The sequence below is a fragment of the Plectropomus leopardus genome, chromosome 9 (genome assembly GCF_008729295.1).
Source record: "Plectropomus leopardus isolate mb chromosome 9, YSFRI_Pleo_2.0, whole genome shotgun sequence".
NCBI classification, from domain to species: Eukaryota; Metazoa; Chordata; class Actinopteri; order Perciformes; family Serranidae; genus Plectropomus; species Plectropomus leopardus.
Genome location: NC_056471.1, coordinates 9909061 through 9931519, shown reverse-complemented (window position 1 = coordinate 9931519; position 22459 = coordinate 9909061). Strand labels below are relative to the sequence as shown.

At 42.7% G+C, this 22459-nt stretch overlaps 1 protein-coding gene across 1 annotated transcript in view; it reads left to right on the top strand.

The window, feature by feature from the left end:
* The first annotated feature begins 229 nt into the window (after nucleotides 1-229).
* The window catches only part of efnb1 (ephrin-B1), a 68463-nt gene continuing 46233 nt past the window's right edge, over nucleotides 230-22459 (top strand). Inside the window, exon 1 of the mRNA XM_042493378.1 lies at nucleotides 230-1199. Coding sequence (XP_042349312.1) covers nucleotides 1084-1199 — 116 coding nt within the window. The 5' untranslated portion in view covers nucleotides 230-1083. The remainder of the gene's footprint in view (nucleotides 1200-22459) is intronic.

Genomic DNA, 22459 nt, shown 5'->3' with positions numbered 1-22459 from the left:
TTTGGGTCGATGACTCGGGCCGAGGTGGTGGTGGAGGGGGGAACGGAGATGTGGGGTCAACCCAATAACAGACTCCCTCCCCTCCCTTACCTCCCACCCCCTCCACGTCCCCATAAATGCCTTCGCTTCCTGCTTCCAAGTTCGGACAGAGCGCTGTGATTGGCCGCGGCGCGCACTGTGGGCTGTCCCCCTCCGCGCTCCTCTTCGGCTCGGGTTACAGTTGAGCTCGAGCTGCTGCACTTATCGGAGCGCAGAGAGTGTTTTTACACGGTTGAAAAAAAACAGATACCGGCATGGAAATGTTGGCGTGCGGATTTAGAGGCACAGGTGAGCAGATCTAACCTTCACCTCGACACTTTTTTTTTTGTGTCCGAGCAGCAACAGACAAGGAGAGAGGGGACAGTTTATTTACACACCCGGCCACGCAGCATGTCCCAGTCGGACTAGAGTCGACCCTGCTGGAGCGCAACACGCACGCGGAACGGCGCTGAGAGCCCGGAGGAATATTTACAATAGAAACTCAATTCCTTTTTGCGAAGAAGAATAGCAAAGGGGGGAGGAGGAGTGAAAGATAACACTGGAATGAAGTGGACCTCGAGATTCCCAGCGTGCTGCGGAGTTGTGACTGATGGATGAATGTGGTCATCTGTAGGCTATATCCAGCGACAGGTACAGACACCATCAGGGGGGCTTTGACAAAGACGCAGCGCTTCATCGGCAGCCGCATCGCCAAACATTGTGGTTAGATCTGTTTCATCGCACATCGGATCGCATCGTTGACTTGTCTCCATAGAGTAAGAAGGTCGCGGAGGGCTGTTTTTTGTCTCAGCCACAGGTCAACCAGGACACTCGGGGCTGCTGATCATTTTTTTTTCTCTTCTCAAGTCCAGTTCAGTCAAGGACACGGGGGTCTGGAGCAGATTTTTAAAAGGTCGGACAGAAGGACATGTATCTGATATCGACCTCACATGCTCCCGACTGATTCTTGCTCACCTTCCCACCGAGCGAACCGCACATAAAGGCTGCCAGGCGCACCGTCCGACGCTCTGAGTTCTCGGCTCACTGTCTTCTACATTCATCAGCATGGCGGGACTCGCTTGTTGGAAGTATTATCTCTGGATCTTTATTTTAATGTGCAGGTCGGCGCTACCATCGGCGAAATCGCTGGAGACTATAATTTGGAGCTCGCAAAATCCCAAGTAAGTCTCCGATTTCATTTTTTTTCTGCACAAGCATGCCAAACTCGCTGTGTGTGTGCGTAATGGAGGGCTGACATGACTGGAAAAGTTGTGTGCACGCTGGGTTAAATGTTCTGTTAAAATGTGGCAATTATCGGAGAAAGAACATAATGTGTTTTAATTGTCATTCCTGCGCCGCGCAGTGTTTTGTTGATTTATTTCTCAGTGGGGGATTTCCCAACACCAAAGAAACACAGTAGGTGCAGGCGTATACAATATACAGTAGGCCTCACTTAAAACACAATAATGGATGGGTTGCATGTAATATTTATGATAATATTACATGCCACTTTTATTACCAGAGTGAGGCCAAAGTTTGCTTGGACAGCTATCTCCGAGTCGTGAGATTTGTCTACTTCCTGCCTGCAATTTCTTGCAAGTGAGGTAATTAGCTGAGAGGAGAATGGATAATAAAAGTCAAGGAAAGCATGCCAAGTGTGTCAAGGTGTACTTCCAGGTAAAGAGATTTCTCCTGGGTTTCTTGTGAGGGCCTACACTGCCTCCCAACTCTCCCAAGTTTGCTTCAAAAAACAAATGTGTGGTAAGATGGGTTCACATATCAGAGGAAGAAATGCTTGAAACAAATTAAACATTTTCATAATGATCCTGGCAGGCATCCAGCCTAATTTCTCTAAAATCAAGGGCAAGTTTCTCAAAAAAAAAGAAACAAAAAACAAGGAGCTGAAGCCAGACATTTTTCTAAAGATTCATATTATTCCCTTCAAAACAAGCAGAGTGAGCCCAGACTGCTGATAATAAAATACGCTCTGGTAACAATTATCACCCACTTAGACTTGACTCCCACATTTGCATGATGTTGGAAAGCATACATAAGGGGAAAATAAACTAAAAAGGAGGAGAGAAAAAGAAAAAAAAATCTCTCTCTCCTGTATGTCTGTATGGATCTGACCTTCATATGAGCTCAGTGCACCGAGGGGGAAATGGAGAGTAGCTAGACCAGCTTATAACTAGAACTTACTCATTCAAGTGAATCCATGATTTATCCCCTAAATGTCAGATGTCATAGGAGCTCGTTGTGCAGTCAGTGGGTATGAATATTGCTGCCATGTTCACTGGAGTGTGTGTGGATATGTGTGTGTGTGTGGGTATGTGAGTGTGTGTGGCCTGGTCCTAATGGTGAGACTACGGCCCATCAGCTTTTATTTGACTCTATAGCTGCAGAGGTAGTGGAACAATGAGCGTCATCAGACACACACACGTACACACACACACACACACACATATTGCACAAAAAAACTCCACACACCTCGTGTCAGTCATGGGGTAGACACACGAGAAAAAACGAGACATTTATTGATTGATGATGTCACCTGCAGGGAATGTCTTAGAAGGTTACCACGCTGGTTTAGGGATTGGAAGATCATTTCTCCATCTGTTCACTCCGCCCGGCTCCTTGTAAAATCCCTCACGCCGGCCGAATATTTCATAAAGTTCACAGTGGAACAATAATGCACTCTGCAAAGTGTTCCCTCAACCTAATTATCCTGCTGCTCTGCGCTTAGAAAACAATAGACAATTATCTTGCTGTGTGCAGGCTTTGCAATAACAAAAGACAAACCTGTTTTTCTTCTGAAACGTATCTGTCAGCAGCAGTGTCTGATAGGCAATAAAAAAAGGAATACTTGTGCGGCAATCAGCATCAGTCTTCACTGTTTGTTGTTTTAAACTCCATCTCCCTGTCTTGGCCTATATTACTCCATAGTGATAATACAAAGGGAAAGAGAGAGAGAGAGGCCTATAGAAATGTACAGTACACTATCTGGTGACTTATCTAGATTTACGATGTCTTACTTCCTGTTCCCACTTTGGGGAGCACTGCTGCCTCGGCTAATAAATTAATCTGGCCCTCTGCTTGCACACTGTACCACATACACACAGAATATAACAATACCAGTGCCTCCCTACAGGCCATGAGTTATGACACAAAGTATAGGAAACCAGCAGGTTTGGGCCACTATACGGTGTGTGTGTGTGTGTGTTTTTACTTTATTTGTGTGCAGGCTCACTCAGAGCGGCCCTGCTGTTATGGATTTCCATGTGAGGATGCCATCACTCCCCGCTCCCGCATTATCAATAACTGGGGTTTGCTTAATTGATTTCCTCGCAGCATGCTTGAACAGGCAACATACATCATCGCTGTAGCGCCGTCTGGAAGGAGGAAGGAGACGAAACATCGGTGATTTTTGCTGCAGGATGTATTTTTGATATTTAATTTGAAGCCGGATGAGTGAAATGGTGAGGGGGGGTAAAAGGGGGTGGAAGAAGCAGGCCGGATGTGTCAACGTCCTCGGCCGGTAAAGAAGCATCTAACATTTGATCAGAGCAAATCGGATTAGTTCTCATTTAGCTGAGTGGGATTACGCCCGAAAATGTCACTTTGTTATGACTGATCACGTCCCGTCGGTTTGGCTGAAGCTAGCACAGCAATGTACAGGCATGCTACACACACACACACACACACACACACACACACACACACACACACACACACACACACACACACACACTGTGCTCAGGAATTCTGCAGCGATGCCAATTTAATGATAATCTGACAGGGTTGCTATGAGTGGTTTCTGCACGTCCTCTAACCCTCCTTAGCTAATATTTACCTCATGACCTGTAGCTACCACAGCCCTGTTTGCAGCAGCTCAGGAGACAAACAAAAATGATGGGAGAGAGAGAGAGAAAACACACACACACATTTGCACACCTTTGAAAACACACAGCGAGGAAACAGCCACAGGCCGGCCAGGAGTCTGCTTGCACTAATTTTGAACCCCTCGCTTTTTTTGGCGAGGCTTGGAAACAGTTTGCAGACATTTTTTGGCCCCCGTGTCGGGTCTGAAGCCCACAAAAGTGCACAAAATGGCATAACAGGCAGAGAGGCGTTTGTGTTGATAAAAGTCAGCTAAAGCCTTGTGTTGCTGTGGGTCTTTGCTTACTCATCTTATTTTGCTGTCCGTCGACCTCAGCTGCCTGGCTCACAGTTTAACAGTTGACTGGTTTGGTCTCTTGCTCGTATGGTTTAAAGGTTGAGGGAGCTTGATGATTAAACTCGGTTTGATTACCCCTGTGATATTTAGCAAACGTGTTTAATTTTTTTCCAAAAGAGAAAAAACAACTTTTAAGAGGAACAAAAAGACTTAAAAATGATGAGGTGGCAATTTTACCATTAAAGAAGGAAATAGGAGGTAGTTAAATTCACATCACGTAAGTGCAAAGCTATCAAAAAACAGTACATGAGGAAAAAGTAATGCCTGCACACTCACTCCACACCACACAAGTTTACTGAAGACAACGCTTCGATCCTACTTGGATCTCTGTCAGGTCAAAATGTTTGAAAAACATGAAACCACACTTATATTTATACATAAAGCACACTAATAGGTTGACAAGCTCTACAGTGGCAGGCGTGGTTAACCATCTGAACCGCTCGGGGTGGTAAAACAATTGACAATCAACAATTCAATAAATTATTTCGGAAATACAGAGTACAAAGGGAAAAGAAAAACAGTGCGGCCAAAACATCAAAATTATCTTGATTAATCAGAACTTTATATTAAGATTTTATATATCAGAACTGCAACTTTATATAAAAAATAATTTATATTAAAATTAATGATCAGTCTACATCACATGTTTAAAATTGTATTAAATTAAGGTTAAGGGAAAACAAACTAATCTTCGATACATACAAAAAGGACACAAAAAAAACACCAAAAAAACAAGATCAAATTCCAATGAAGGAAAGACGGTTAAACTCCAATAAAGGAGAAAGTGTGCGGGCGTTACTTTTCTCCTCACTGTTAAATACATTTCCACAGTAGTTCCATAATATTATGTGGCTGCTATTAGTAGAATAGGTGCACAGAAGGCCTGATTAAAGGTCAAGTTGTGTTTTCATAATTAGCTTTATCCGATAAGATAATTGGGGTAAAATCGTTTTTTTCCCTATGAGCTAATTAGGAAAAAACAAATGACCGTCTTATCTTTGTTTTTGGAACCAGATGTTATCACAGTACATTTTTTAAGGGGTTTGTTCTCACAGAGTTGACACTTTGACTCCTGCAAAGTGGCGTTCAGAATCGCTTTCCCGTGCTGACATTTAAATCTAACGAGGATTTCAGTGGGAGCTTACAAAAACAAACTGCAACTGCAAAATCCTGAAACTGCCGCAACCTGTTGAGCAAGACTCGGGTGAAACTTTGGGGAAAGAACCGAAACACGCTTCCTCGCCGAGAGTTCGGCAAACGCTCCCCTTTGCCGCTCGCTGCAGTGTGGGTCACTGCTGAGAGGGTCAGAGGCCTGTTTTTGTTTCTCCCCTGCCCCGCGCCCTGCTGCTTGCCCCCTTTACCCCTCGCGATATACCTTCTCGCTCCCTGCTTTTCCCCGAGTCCCCCCCTTTCTCCCCCTTTCGACTCTGATCGTGTTTCCCTCTGATAAAGATCTCATTACACACAGAGAGGATTCAGAGCCTGAGCCCCACTCACAGAGAAAGAGAGAGGGGCTGACCAATAAGAAATACTTCTGGAAAGCAACTGGCCCACGGTGCTGTAAAGGCACCCTGTGTCTCTCTCTGAGGACAGCTGCGTTTGCTTTTATGTGCGTGCACTTCTGTGTCGACATGTCTGTTGTTTCAGCGGTGTGTAACGACAGATTCTTCATTTGGTTATCTATATGAGGCACCTGGGTTCAGAAAAAGGGGTTGCAGGAGCTTTAGGTTATTTCAGGGGGGAAAAAAAGCAGTTTTTCCATCATGGTTTCGCTCCAGATGGACTCACTTTATCCACTGGTGGTTTGGCTGCCACATCACTGAAAACTGATCATTCTGCTTTTTGTGTGTTATTGATGCTTTCATTTCTTTATTTTCGAGCAGTCGTGCACATGAACCCCGGTTTCATTCTCCGGCTTTTGGAGCATTTGCAACCCTTTTTTTTTTTTTGGACGTATGTGATCCAAAGAAGTCCTCATGACCCAAAGTTACAGTTGGTTTTCTTTCAAGATATATTACAGAGACTGATTCTCAACTGGGGCAACAGCTGAAGGCAATGAGTCAGTTGGAAGAAGTAAGAGATGAAAAGATTATACAATCAATCAGTTAGCTGATCAAAAACAAAAATAATCCATCAGGGGAAGGCAATATTGATAAAATCTCTTATTACTGCATACTTTAATAATATCATTTGTTATATATTGTAATTTCTAGAAACTTCTAAATAGTTGAGAAACTGTTTTTGGCTTAACACACCAGACAGGAATGTCTGAGGGTTTTTAAGTTTATCCAGGGAATTAAAAAAACTGACAGATTGAGATACTTTGTCACTTTGATGCAACAATCCAGTTAATACAACTTAATGCAACCAGGCATATATACCACAATAAAAAGATGGAAAATCTTCTGACAACTGGCAAGTTTATATCATCCCGTAGTAGCCCTATATATTGCCTAACCCTAACCCACCCCTATTATATATATATATATATAAATTAACAATTGTGTTTTGGATTCTTTTTTGTACAAAACAAGCAATTTTTTGGCTCCAAGAAATTCTCATGGGTGTTTTTCATGATTTTATAGACTTAAATGCAAATCAGTTTACCAATAAAGTAGCACACAAGTAAATTGATAATAAAAATAATTGTTAGTTACAGCCCCAGAGCAGACAATTAATCCTGAGAACCTCTTTTTCTCACATAGGCGTGACAGACATGGGTTTTAGTTGTCTGCCGTGAGTCACAGAAAACTATTAACAAACTTGTTGAAACGTTGTGCGACTCGACATAATTGTTTTGGTAATAAAACCACGCTGATTGAAGTGAGCCAAAACAAACACAAAGTGTTGCAAATGTGATTTATCTGGTGCAGTAATTTGACGTGCAATTATTTTTCACAAAAAATTATAAATCAATTCAAGTTTTGTTTATTTTTACTCATTTTGTGTGTCCATGCTACAATTAAGGGACACTAAATCTCATATGAAAGGGACAAGTATAAGCCTATGGAAGTGAATGAGTGCTTGAGAGTGCATGTCGGTGAGCCATTGTTCTTTGTCCAGCCACAGAGGAGCATTAAGGAAGTGTTAGAAGCGTGCCAGTGTGCCCCTGTGAAAGTGTTGAGGGCCGAGCGGTGGACGAGTGTGGAGTGGCTGAACAGTGGCTGCCTTACAGGCTGTTAGCGACCCGGCTTCATTAGACGGAGGCCTGGCTGGCAGCGACCGGGAAGTTCCCATCAGCTCCAGCTCTGCCAAGCAGAGGCACAGGCGCTGGAAAGCTTTCCTAAAGATTTCTTCTCGTCGTCGCCTCGCCTGCGCTTTGGCTGAATCGAGTGAAAATGTAGGGATGCAGAGTTACAGGAAGCGGGGAGGGGAAAAAAAAAGTTGGGCAAAAGCGGGGAAAAGTCTGCCTTTTGTTTGCCATCTTAGTTCTTTTACATAAGAGCAGTTGAAAATAAGGGGATTAAACAGGAGAGGAAAGGAAGCTAATGTAGAGCGTTGAAATGCAGCCCTGGGCTCAACCGCACATCCTTTCAGTCCAGCGTATAGCTCCCAGATTACTTCCATGTGTCAGTGCGAGGGGGAAAGAGAGGGAGAAAAGAAGAAAGGGGGACAGGGAGAGAAAGTTGAGCGATTGAAAAGCAAGCGGACTTGGATTGGTGGAGATCAGCGGCGGTGTTGGACAGTGGAACGGATCTGTGTGACAGCCATCTCTAAAACCATTACCCCTGCGGCTCCGACTCGGGAACTCGTAACCTCCTCCTCTGGACTGACCTCATAGACTTAACTCTTTCTCAGAGAACCCCTCTGTGCTGTGGAGGCAGACCTCGTCAGACGCCAGGCCCAAACAGCGGGCAGGCAACCTTAACAGCCAGCTGCACTACAAGTTCTTTAAGACGTCATGAGTTGTCACCGGCATACAGGCGGCGAGGGATCTGTTTCCCCCAGTTTGTGGCACTCCAAAGACGTTTTGTGGAGAGGTTTGAATTTACTGTGCCAGGACTTTGGGGAAGGGGCTGAGGGATCCCAACAAGCACTGTGGTGGGATGGGACCAGGAGTGCATGCTTATTAATAAGTAAGAAATGTCATAGATGAAAGATTTAAGTCATTAAATTATGAAAGTGTAGAAAACTTCTTCTTAACTTCTTTAGTGCAGAACGACAAAAAAACAACCACAAATACTCAGTCTACTTACTACCTTTAATAATATTTTTACTAGTAATTTTATGAATATTAATTCAATGCTTTCAATCACATCTAATTTTAAAAATGTACGAGACATAAATAATCCTAACTTGAAAACATAACAAAAATCAAACTCAAGGTTTAACAACTAGCTTTGTTTGTAATTTGTAATGAACTTTTTTTCTGGAGCTTTCAGTGCCATCTAAAAAATTAACAGTCCACTTATAAGCTTTGGGTGCAACTTTTCGAGCTTTTTTTCTGGTACTTTCAACCTACAGAAAGACTATTGGACAAAAAAATCCTAACTCAAGGTCCACTTACTATCTTTCAAAATATTCTTACTAGCCTTTTCTGGAGCTTTAAACATACAAAAAGTGTATTATACAAAAAATCTTACTACATTAACTTACTTGCTAGTTTTATGAGTAGATTTCAACTCTATGTACAAAATTACAACAATATAGAAGACCCTACAACCAAAACAAAAAACTAACTCAAAGTTAATTTACTAGCTTTTCTTGTAATTTAATTAACTTTTGCTGGAGCTTTTAATTGCATATCAAACGTAACTGATAGGCCACTTACAAGCTTAGTTCATTTTCATCTTTTTTCTAATGCTTTCAACCTACACAAAGGTTATTAGACAAAAAAAAAAAAAACAACTTATGGTTTACTTACTAACTTTTCTAGTATTTTTACTAGCACTCTCTAGAGCTTGTAACAGCATCTACAAAACTACAAAAACTTTATTTGACAAAAAAAAGACCTACTTACCACTTACTAGTTTTGGTAATAGCCTTCCAATTCAAATTATAAAATATATAAAAGACCCCAAAACGAAACACAAAACTAACTCATGGTTTACTTAATAGCTTTCCCAGTAATTTTATTACATCTACTGATAATACAAAAAAAAAAGAGAGAGAGAGAGAGAAATGATCTCAGCTCACTGTACAGGTACTAGCTTTAGGAGAATATTAAGAGAATATTAGACCAAAAATCAAAATGTAGAGTCCACTTACTAGCTGGAGCTTTCAGCAGCAGCGATACAATACTAAAACGTATATTGGACAAAATAATGTCAACTCAAGGACCTCTTACTAGCTTTTCTAGTCATTAAAAAAACTGTAATAGAAAAGCAATTTTAACACAAGATCACTTACTACCTTTACTAGTATTTTTACTAGGATTTTGTTTTACTACAATTTCCTAGTTTTTCCAACTTTCAACACATCTACAAAATTACAAAAAGTATAGAGTATAGTAAAACCAAACGGAAAATCTCCAATTGTCTCATGTACTAGTTTCAGCACAGTTTTCAACTGTAAGTACAAAATTAAAAATGTATAGTAGACCCCAAAACAAACAAGAAAACTAATCAAAGGTTGACTTACTAACTCCACTAGTAATTTTACTAGCTTTTTCTGAAGCTTTCAACCACATTTAAAAAATTACACAAAGTATAGTGGTCCAAAAAAAAACCAAAAAAACCCTCCAGAACGAAGCAAATCCTTACTCATGGTTGACCAGCTTTAATAGTAATTTTATCAACTTCCTTTGGTCTTGTCATGAAGCATTGTCCATCTCCTGAGGAAGACCATGAAATGAAGTTGAAAGTTCTGCAGAAAAAAAAAGTGGACCTTTTGTCAGACTTGTCAAACTTCCCATTGTCAAAAATGAGCTTTTATATTCCACAAAATATTATTTTCTGTTCCAAAATGAATTTAATGTCACTCAAGATTAATATAATAAATATAATATAATATAATATAATATAAAATATAATATAATATAATATAATATAATATAATATAAATTTCTCATGGGAATGGTTTAACCACTTGCCCGTGGCTCCTTGAGTGGAACTAAAGTGAGCTTTACTTTTGTAACAGTTAATATTTTACAAGTAGAGACTGGATGAAGCATGACCATACCCAACCAGCTCTGAACATACCATTAATGATCATCATAGAGCGCTTTGGAACATGCTCATTCTTCACTAATGGAGTGACAGTGTAATTGAATGGAGTGGTAGGATAATAGAATGATAGAATGATAAAGTAATGGAATAGTGTAGTAGCGGCCCCTTTTTTCCCAAGGGATACCCCCCGTAAGTGTGTCAGTGTGGCAGATGGGCGGTCTGAAACATCTCCCCCCTCCCCCACGTTAATTATAAAGCATCATAATCCATCTATGGCATACAGAGGCAGGACATGGAGACTATTAGGGCGAGCATGGAAATGGCACAGTGTATAATCCTCGGGACTTTACCACTATTAGGCTCCCCAGGCATCAAGCAAAAACCACTCATTTCTCCAGTAATCTTGTTTGAGAAGTCCCATTCTTACTTTATGTGTGTGTGTGTGTGTGTGTGTGTGTGTGTGTGTGTGTGTGTGTGTGTGTGTGTGTGTGTGTGTGTGTGTGTGTGTGTTTGTGTCTAAATGTATGTCCCGAATTTTCAGATGTTAACTGGAAGTTTGATTTATCTCAGATTTTTTTTCCCCCTACTTCATCTTTTTTCCCACCATGCCCAAAGGCAAGACAGACAGCCCAAAAAGCGTTCGTTTTAGTGTGTGTGAGTGAGTGTGCGTGCATGCCTCCGTTAACCCATTCTGCCAAGTCTTGGCTCAGCCTTTTCTAAGCAAACTCCCAGCGTGATCCCGGTCCCCCTTGTGCTGGTGAGAGGAGTTGGAAGAAAAAAGGCCTGTGGGACTCCCGCTGCTCCCAGGCCCGGCCCCGGCCCCTCCGCCCACGAGGGCCGGGCCTGGGATTTGCTGCGCGCCGGGGCTCTGTGTGGCAGCTGTGACTGACGCTTCAATCGCCTCTCCCTGGGACACCCCAGTGCAACCCTGCATTCCCTTTCACACCTCGGAAACGGGGGGAAAAAGACAATTACACACATATTCAGCAAACCTCCCTCTCCCAGTCTCTGCATCTCTACACAGCCATTTACCAGATCTATAAAAAAAACATTTCTAAAGTTTCTGTGTTTTGCAAATGGGTCCTTCTAAACAACTTGCAAATTAGTTTAGTTGTCTGGATGGCCTGTCTGCAATTTTATTATGTATTCAGAGTTGCTCTTGTTTATTTAATTTTTTTCCGAGTAGTTCTCTCCCTAAGTAAACAGTATAACTCAGCTATTTCCTTTGCATTTCCCTTGATATTTAGAAAATGTAAGTAATGGAAAAAGATTTGAGCCTTAAAGTGGAGTTAATGCTATCATGTATGGATTGTCAGTAAATTGAGTTTGTCTCTGGGCTATTGGAGCAGGGACTCGTAAGCCAGCGGGATTTAAGTCTCTTAATTGAATTATTTTGATTGCTGACTTGATTGATGGAGTCAGATGTGGAGCGTTTTCCATGACTTTTTGTCTCACTAATTCTTCTTCCAATAGAGCCATACCAGACAGATACAATAGGAACCTGCAATCAATCACAAGCCGAGCATTTTGTTTGGAGGGGAAATGTGCCTGCCATCAGGTCCGAGTTCCACAAGCCGACCAGACAACATAAAACCAACAATGACATCAGATAGTAGAGCACTCTAAAGTCTAATCTTCCCATAATGCCATGCTAAACCCCACAGAGACCCACGGCAGGGAGAAAGGCTTTTTTATGCCCCGCCGCTGCTCCTCCTCCCATGGCCTCTGGCTCTGTGTGAGTGTGTGTGTCCATGCATGTTGGGAGGAGAAAAAGAATTTGAGAGTGAATGGAGATGTCACTGTCAGACTCTGGCCTCCACATGAATCTGCTACAGAATGGCCATATTGGCAGCTTGTCTGTCTGTGTGTGTGTGTGTGTGTGTGTGTGTGTGATGAGTGAGAGAGTCTGTCGGGGGTCTGCCGTTTCCCCTCCACGCCGACTTCTTACGGCCCTGATTGGAGCGCAGCAGGACACAGGTCTATATTTCATCCTCATTCATATGAGGGAGGCCGTTTCATCTCCCACACACATGTTTCCCATCAGATGTGTGTTTATTCTCCCCCATGATGTGCTTGGCCGTGGAAGCCTCTCATCTCCCCGATATTGGAAATCGGAGCGAAGGTCTGCTAAAGCAAACACAATATCCTAAACCTCTCCCCGCTCGCTTTATGAACTATGCGGAGAGTAAGACCGAAGGCGTTGCGTTGACTCGATTTAATGAGTAACCGTGGTAGCCTGTCCTCTTAAGGCTCCATAATATAATATTTCACGCTGTGATTTTAACTTGCTAATCTTAATGTGCGGCGCTCTCTCCGCACTCTCATCTCCCATTTTTTCCCCCCCTGCAACTGAAAACTTTGTCTACTTTTAGCTATCCTCCTCATCTGTCTCTCAAGTCCCCCCACTGTGAAACATGACAGCGCGAACCTCCGCCACATCACTCCTCTCTTCTCCTCTCCTGTCTGCGAGATGAAAGCTTTTCTTTGCAGACAAACCTCCGCAAGTCCTTTCTGCAGCGCCGGGGCCCAGGCCTTGTGTTGCTGCTTTTAGTAGCTCTGTTTGCTGCATTTTCTGATTTATTTATACACTTCTGATTGTAGCACCTCGTGCATGTCAAGAATCTGAAAGTCGGGGAACCTTGCATGTGCATTATGCGGGCTGAGTCAAACTCTTATTTGAAATATACATGAATGCATGAATATATTTATCGAGAAGCCCCTGTGCATCCGGGAGAGTCTCATTTCCTGTAGTGGCCCTGCTCTCTGGAATGGAGTGGCGTGATCCTTGAAGGCGCCCCACATGCGGCCACCAAATAGAGCCGCCTGGTGCACCTCTCGCACAATGGAATGGTAGAGGGAAGGGAAATGATTTGGCTCCTATTGGAGGGGCTGGAGCAGTCGCTTCAAAGCAGTGAGCCCGGCTGAGGCTTTAACCGGCCTTCTCTCTGCATTAGATGTGCGTCCTGTGATGAGCCTTTGAAGGGTGCGGGGGCAGTTCTGGCTGGAAAGATTGCGATTGCATTGCACGGGTGTTGGGGTTCGGCCTCGCAAAAGAGACTTGCGAGTTGGCCGTTTCAACGGGATTGTGGAGCTCAGCTAAGTAGGTTGGAGCAAAAAAACGTGTTGACCCAATGTGACGAGGGGAACAGCCGCTGTGTCACGTTTGGATACACACATATATATCACAGCGGAAGTTAGTGTGTGTGTGTGTGCAGCTGCGGCTGGCAGACTAAGGTTTGAGTGTGCTTTACAGATGGCGGTAATAATGATCAGATAGCCCTTGTAATGGAGACGGCCCAGTTTGTAATGGCTTCCTAAAACAACACATGGAGCGTCTTTACGAGGCCACAATCCGCCCGGTTATCACAGAGCAAACTGTGCGAATGAGAATAGCATCATGTCAAACAAGCTATTTATTAGCACGCATATCACACACACACACACACACACACACATTTCATTTTAATACCGACAGCCTGCATCTTGCCCGAGCTCTGCTTGTTAAAAGCGAGTGTTATCAGAGGAGACACAGACTCCCGCTACACCAGTTAGGCCGTCCTCCCCTTTTACATTCACTGTTAATGAGCCTAATGATGTGTGTCTCCGCGATTGCATCAGTCAATATGCTGTTCAATATGGGTTTTAGAAACCCACTGACAACTTAAGCATGTCCGCCTGGATAAGATCTCCCATCCAAGGGAGGAAAGAAAGAGCAACTAATTTGTCTTGGATTGGATGGGACATGTGTAGCTGTCTTTTACAATCATGAGCTGAGATTGTAAGCAGAGAATAGACTTGTCACTCAAATTCTCTGATAAGAAGCTGCTTTTAAGGCTCAGAAGGCAGCTGTGTATTAAAAAAACCCACCGTGTCCTAGTTAGAACACAGCCCGGCGCTCTCTTATATTGAGATCTATTGTTTGTTTGGTGTCGATAGTTTTAGTCTTTTTGTTTTTTTCCCCGTCTTTTTGTTGTGTTCTTTTTTTGATTTCAGTGCGGTTTCAGTTAAGTTTTTATGTTTCAGAAGGGGTTTAGTTGGAGTTTTATTTCAGTTTATGTCGGGAGGTGTTTACTACGTTAGAGACCAGGGACATTTAGCTTTATGCTTTGTCGGAGAGTTAGGCGTTTAATAGTCTCTGTATAGTGATTACAGATGTTGCTTTTTCATCTACGGTGCTTTTTTTTCCTCCACTTCTTTTGGCTTATTATTTTTTGGTCACATTTGTAAGTGCAGCTTTCAACACATGTACCCAAGATACATTCTTAATTTTTTATGTTAAGGAACTGTTCATTATTTATGAGAGGGGAGGGTGTGGTGCAAAATGAGGGAGTCACTTCAACTTTTCAAGCCCCGGAAAGGGAGTTATGTTTTTGGATTCTGCTTAGGGAAGGGACATGAAACTTTAAATGGTCATTTTTGAATTTATTTTAAACCTTTGAAACCTGGAGTAATTGGCTTCATCTCTTTCAGAAACATGGAAAAAAGGCAATGAGCAACTTAATAAGAAATGGCCCAGAAATTAGCAAGAAATTACTAAAAAATATGTGATAATTACTTAATAATTAGCAAAAAGCATTAAAACCCCCAAACAAAAAATGGGAAAGTAAAAAAGGAAGGAAATGACTTAAAAATATGTTTAAAAACAAAGAAAAAGATAATATGTAGAATCATTTTAAAAATATATTAATGATAATTATAAATTAAAAAAATATATCCTTCAGTCATTTAAAAAAGAATTTAAATCTACTAATTTCTTGCAATTTTTTGGACATTTCTTGCCAAATTGATCAGGGTTCAAAGGTTTATTTGTATTTACTTTATATATCCATATACTATAAATATATTTACCCATATTGCTTTACTTAATACTTATGAAAGGCATCTGAATGCAGTACAAGAAAAGTGATGTTGATCCAGGTTTTCAAAGGGTTAAACACCCTCAAAACTCACAAGTGGGTTTGATAAGCATGTTTTCCTTTAAAATGTCAAAAATTACTCCATTTATCATAGTCAGAAACTGTGAAATATGGTTATTTATGGTTTAGGGAGGGTCAGGCATTTTCCCCTAGTCACTCAGGGAGGCTGAAGAGAAAATATCTGTAACCCCGGGGAGGGTCAAAATATAAAAAAGAAAAATGAAGTCACATCCCAGTCACCTCTCTACCCTGTAAATAAAGTACAGTCCCTAATTTTTCTGTGCTAATGTGTGTTTCTTGCCTCAGTGGAATAAAAAGTACAGGGAGAGCCCCCTGTGACACTGATAAAAGCTGTTTCTTTTATAAACCACACAGCATTTGATTGATCTGTCTCGTGGTCTTGATCCCTGGGCTCAGCTGATTAAACCTATCCATCAGCTTCTCTTATCAGCGCCCTAACAGATCGACTGCAGGACACTGAACTAAAACCCCCTGCATTGTTGTTACACAGAAAAAGTCAAAGGCTAAGGACAGGGAGGGGAAAGGTTTGCTCAAACTCCTCTCTCCAAGGCTTTTCGAACAAAGAAGGAAAAAATCCCCACTATGTTTTGTTCTTTTAAAAAAAAAAAGCTCCTGCGAAAAACGCTTCAGAGATAAGTATCTTCCCGCTATTGTCATGAGTGTGCTGCACTCAGATACACTGTTATGTCGCGCATATTGCGGTAACCTCCAAAGAAGGTCAAACAGTGGCATTGCAGATTGTGACAAGAGTGTTTCCCCTCTAGTGGGAAATCAGAAAGTAATGTTTCCTGTCCGCAGAGTGTCAGCTCCCCCCCGCTAGCGATGTGACCCTGCCCCTGGTCACAACTCACACAGACATCAGCCAGATAATGACATCTCTTTCACTGACAGGCTGTCATTCACATGCCTCTTTGCAAAGTGCCAACACACACACACACACACACACACACACACACACACACTTGGACGAACAGGCGTGATCTCGTGCTCGCTCGGGAAAGCAGACGAGCACAGTTATGAATCATCTAAATGATTTGCAAGTCAAATAGCAAGTTTCATAAGATGTGCCTGTTATTTTTCTGAAATAAATGTGAGTTTCTCATCTTCCGGGAGACTGTTAAAGCAAATACATCAAGGCCACTAAAACGTGGATGATTGCATGTCACTTTGCTCTCATTTATCTGCAAGCATCTATTACCATCATGTTGTCAAGTCAATGAAAACAGCACCGGAACAGCCAACAGATGGGCTTTTATTATTCACAGATGTATGATTTGGGGACAGTGTGTTAAAGCTTTATTTCTTAGCTTATCTTACATGTCCTAAATTATATTGATTTGTGATTGTTAATGCCGGAAAACAAACTTTTTTACATGGTCCAACATGCTTACGGCTGATAACGATAATATCACGGCCTGCACGCAGCTTTATCGTCACTTTACAGTGAGTGAAAATCAGATAGTGGGAATCTGCAACTTGCTGCCTTATCAAGAAACAATCAGCCAAAGTTTACACTGGCAGAACCCCACGTTTAAAAAAGATGGTTTATTGAAATCCTGTTGTGGCTTGCCCTGCAGAAGCAGGTGTGGACCTGCTAGCTTGTCTACTTGCTAGTTATTTTTGGTGATGGGAGGTGCGAACACTCCCCCAAATGCTAGACAAGAGAAGTTGCATGCGTGGCACATTCATTAACCTGGTATCCAGCTAATCTCCTGGCTAATTCATTTAGTCCTCGAAGCACTCCTGTGTATTAATATCCTCACTGTGCTCCTGCTCATGGGATACAGCAGGAGCGTAGCCATGGCGATGATTGTGTCATTATTTTGCAGTCAGATGAGTGATATCCCAGAGGGCTGTAGCTGGGTTGTCCAGGCCAGTTGAGAGGGACTGATTAGAATTGCAAATGGCCGCCAAGTGTTGTGTTTATTGTGTGTCTCAATATTGGAGACAATCAGGCGAATCAAAGCCCTCAGCTGGAGAGATGGGACTGAGGCACGGTGGGCCTCTCTGGTTGGCACCATGTCCTCGGTGCTTGCACAGTGCTTCGTCCCCCTCCAACAACACTCCCTCTCTGCTTCTCCCTGTTGCCCTCTCTCTCTCTGTCGTGTGTATAGGTCCTGAAGTACGTGGACACAGCTGGAGGAAGACAAGGGGAGACAGAAAGAGCCACTAAATCCAGTGCACTCAATCATCTGTAGTGTGGCGGTCCTCTCACACAGCTGAGAAATATTAAACACGCTTTATGATAATGAAAGCGCGGGCGACAGACATAAATATCTGAGGCAAAGTGCTGAAGGATTAAAATGTCTTGTACGTTTGCTCAGAACACAAATTTGTCATTGATTTCATGGCTTCCCGAATCGTTAGAGACAGAATTATCAGCTTTTCATCAGTGATTTTTTTTTTCTCTCAGACGCCTGCGATGGGGTAGTCACACAGTAAGAGCTCAGAAATATTTAAATACCTGCTGTCAGGCCGTTGCAAACGGAACCTATTGGCAGCACGCCCTTGTTATGGCTGGGCGACAGACTGTGGTGCAAAGTGCCCTAAACACACATTTTCGCCGCAAATCACTCGTGAATTGTTCTTCCTAGCAACGATTGGCCATTACCCCATTATTGACTCACTGTTTGCACAAGATTCGACGAAATCCATCTGAAAGCCATCCAGTGCTGTTGTGTGAGACAGGAAGCCAGTGTTTTAGCTCACCGTGTAATTCACTCTGTCAGTCGCACACAGAGAGGCCTATCCTCTCTTGTTTCGCTACTGTTGGCTTTTCAAGAATGTGCAACGTACATGCACATGCAAGAATGTGTGTGCGCTCATGCATGCATATGTCCCTGTTGGAACACAGGATAATTCCTCAGGTCATACACGCTCCCCTTATAGCACCGCGTGACCAGTCACAACAGGCATGTGTGAGGCCCAGGTACGGACATGCACAGTGAGCAGGTATCGCTACAGGGAAATGACTGTTAAAGCTGAAATTTATTGCACCACACACGTTCTCCCAAGCTCTTGCCGCTGTAGGCTAAATGAAAAAAGTTAAAAGGAATGTGTTCGCGCTCGACGGAAATCCCTCAGATTTACTGCAAGTTTTTCGCCGTGACTTGTGAACGAAGGGAAGGCCAGGAGCCATCGCAAGACTCACATGTCTGAAGTGATACGATCAAATGTCACCAGCCCTGAAAGGCAACAGTCAGATGCATGTGAGAAGCTGCAGCTCTGCGGCCTGTTTAGACAGCGCTGTGTGCCGTTGAGCTTGACAAGCAGTTGATGAGAGATCCTTAGAATTGTGTGTGTGTGTGTGAGAGAAGAAAAAAGAGAATGCTTGAGAGGGAGAGTGTGTGTCAGATCGCCGACGTGGCTGTTTGTGAGTGTGTGAAACTGAGGAGAGAGTTCATGAGGTGACATCTCGTCAGCTGTTTGACTTTCCCAGTTTCCCAGGGAAGCAGTTTCAAGAACAATGCAGAAGAAAAACCACCAGCCACCGACAATTGAAATGCCACGAAAAAAAAAAACCTGGGCCCTGTTTGTTGGTGACTGAATTATTGCCGTAGCTCGAGATTGGAGACAGGGGAAATGTGTGAGTGACTGCACTGTGCTTGTAGCAGACACATATCACCTACCGGACTCCTCTACCCATCCATCTCCCAGCACTCCTCACAATAGCAGGAATACATTAAAAAAGAGTGAGTCAGGAGGGAAGGGGGGGACGCAAGATAAATATTGTGTTAGTATTTTCCCTCCCTCTCTGTTGCAATTGTCTCTCACACTGACAGATGAACAATGGAAGTATTTTGAACTTTGCTGCGTGCTATCTTTTACTCCTGGGTTCAGAACCGTGCTGTCAAAGCCAGACGTGTTCTGGCAGAGATTGATTGATTTGCTTTCTGTGCGCCATGTCTTCTCTTTGTTCTTCCAGGAAGGCTTTGGTTTCTCTCCAGTATCCCAGACTCTCTGTAGCTGTGTCATATTAACACCTGTTAACAACATACCGACTCGTAAAATATCGATTCAGCTCCCCTTTGATCATAAAGTGTTGCTATAAATTTTAAACTGGAAGCAGTATTTTCTGTACTCTGAAAGAGACAAAACCCCAAATTTTTCTGTACCTCTGCTGTCGATGGGTGGGGGAAGGAAAAACATAAATATCCTTTCAAGCATAAATATCATCTTATTTCTATTAAGGACTAATTCAATATTTTGGGAAATACACTTTTGCTTTCTCGCTGGGAGTTAGACGAGATACTGCTCTCATGTTGCTTAATATGAAATAACAGCAGCAGTCAATTAACTTTGCCTGGCTTAAAGGAATACTTCGTCCCCCCAAACGAACATTTGTAAGTCAGTTCCTCACCTCACTGCAAAAACTGCCGATCTAACCAAGTGTAATAATCTTATATTTAGATTAAAAAATCTAGTTAGTCTTGTTTTAAGTATAAATGGATTATCTAGTGCTGACTAGGAAAGATCATTTGACTTAATTCAAGTAAATATCACTTGCCTGGTCTTGTTAAGCATCTTTGTCTTTTTCTGAGTTATTTTTAACTAGATACAGGAGACAAGTCAGGAAACATCCACTTCAGGTCTATAGAAACCTTATTTTAAGCACTAGTATGTCCAACTAGGCTTAAATAAATTGCTTGAAATTAGTGCTTTTGATCTTATTTCAAGATTTTATGGGCTATAATGAGAGTCACACAGTTTTACTGGTTTTAAGACATCTTAACAAGCAAAATTTGCTTACTGCACTGGCAGCCAAATTTGCTTCTTTTAAGTGCAAGTATGCTTAAATCTAGGGTGTTTGGCCTTAAATTTGACAGGCCATTTTTGCAGTGCTCATATCACACTGAATTTGTGAAGAAAACTGTGTTTTTCTTGAATGCCTCCATGGTGAACGAAGAATCCAAAAACTGAGATCTGAACTGAAACTGACAACAGAAATTAAAACTTATATATGCTCTTTTCAAATTCCACTAACGAAAACACTAATTTTGCCTCTCTGAACACAGAAGCTGCTGGTCTACCGTTGCCTCCATCAGTTAGTTAGTTTGTGTCATTATGTGAGTTTGGTGAATCCAAACTAACTCTTTAAAACACAGAAGTAACACAGTTATACAAACTACCTAACTAACTGAGAGAGCATAGATACATTTCACTTTCAGTTCAGTTACTTGTTGGATAAGGTTATCTTTTAGGGAGGTACTGAGCATACGCCTGGATAAACAAGGCTTAGATTATACTGCATGAGTTGTGTGAGTTTGTTAATGGATGTTTTCATATAGTTTTTCTGTTGTTAAATTTGGACAACTTTTGCTTCAATTCATCAGGAATTTTCTCTGTTTTTGGATTCTTTGTTCACCTTAAAGACGTGCAAGAAAACGGAAGTTTTCTTCACACATTCAACAAAACACAGGGCGAGTAATTGATATACAAACGATGATTTGTAATTCCTTTAAAGAGTAGAAATAGGCGCAAAGGTAGCCTGGCTGTTTAAAGGTAACATATTCTGCCTACCAGCCTCTAAAGCCCACTAATTAACACATTATACCCTGTTTGTTTAATCTGTACAAAAACCAGAGTGTAAACATGACACATAGCAGGGTTACTGGGTGGTGCTGCTCAGATTTTGTTACCTTCTGGCAGAGCCTGGCGAGCTCTTTCCCCTTGTTTTTCTTTTTTTTTTTTCAGTCTTTAAGCTAAGCTAACCGGCTGCTCGCTCCAGCTTCATATTTACCGAGCAGATATGACAGCAGTATCAATCTTCTCATCTCACTCTAGGCGAGAAAGCGAATAAGTGCATTTCCCAAAATGTCGAAGTAGAAAAACCTCATTAGTAATGGGTGTCAGGTTTGTTTGGGAGATGTCTTGTGGCTGATCACTCGCTGATTTGATTCCCAGATGTGTCTGTGCCAAAATACTGCTGAGCACGGCGACTCAGCCTCCTCCTCCTCCTCCTCCTCCTCCTCCCACTCCCAGACCGGTGCGTCTGAGAGCTGACTCATTCCAAGCACGAGTTTAAAAAAATTAGCCAACTTTAACTACAAACCGTAGCCTGTCTCTCATCCTCAATGAGCTTTTCACTTTGCTTCATTATTCAGTCTAAAACTGTGGTCCCTCGAGTAATTTTTAACCATGCTGAGATAGGAGGGCAATTGTTGAAAATTGAATTTAACCATGACTGGCTCTATCGAAGTCAAACAGAATTTAAAATAACTAGTGTATATTCTGTAGCTGTGTGTGTGTGTGTGTGCGCATGTGTGTGTGTTTGTTAGAACATGTGATGTGCTGATTAAGCAGCAACATTAAACGGCTGTTTTTTTGTTTTTTTTCCTGAGAAATGCTTTCTGAGGGCTTATCGATGAGGTTGGAGATACAGAGCAGAAAATGGCTGCTGGGTAACAGCCCGGGCAAGCTGCGTGGGTTTGATAATGGTTAGGATTCTAGTTTCTTCTTCGCTTCCCCCAAGTGGGAGCAAAACACAATCGGGTGAGTGTGAGAGATGCTATTGTTCGTCTGGGAGGTTCTCCTGCCTTCTCCCCCTCCTGCTCTGCTCGCCACTGATTACAACCTTGCATCCTGGTCCAGCTCTTGACTCTCTGCTCTGCAGCTCGTAGTCCTGGGGGATTCCTCTCTGTACGACTGTCCAGCCCCCCAACACCACTATACACACACACACACACACCATCTCTGGCACTTTCAGGGTGTCTGGCACACCAACACACACCCACTCAGGCATGTATGGACACACGTATATACGCACACACAGTCACACAAGCACGCATGCAGTGGGTTTCGGGCCAGGCGGGTTTGGCAGCGACTGTAGACTGGGCCTGTGGAGAGATCTTTACGGAGCATGCAGAGCCCATCTGTGGCTGCTCCTCAGTGATGGGAGGCAGCTGGCTGTGTGTGTGTGTGTGTGTGTGTGTGTGTGTGTGTGTGTGTGTGTGCATGTGTTGTGTCCCGGCCAGAGAAGGAACTAGGCAAGGAGGCGAGAGGGTTGTGCGTGTTTGGGGTCGCAGAGCACCCCCGAGAATAAGGGCTAAACTCGGGCTGAAACTGACCCAAGCTCTCTCGTCTAGTCGAGCCAAATCTTCCTCGTCTCTTCTCTTTTTTCTCTCCTCCTCACCCTTCAGCCCTCCAGCTGGAAGAGCTCAGTC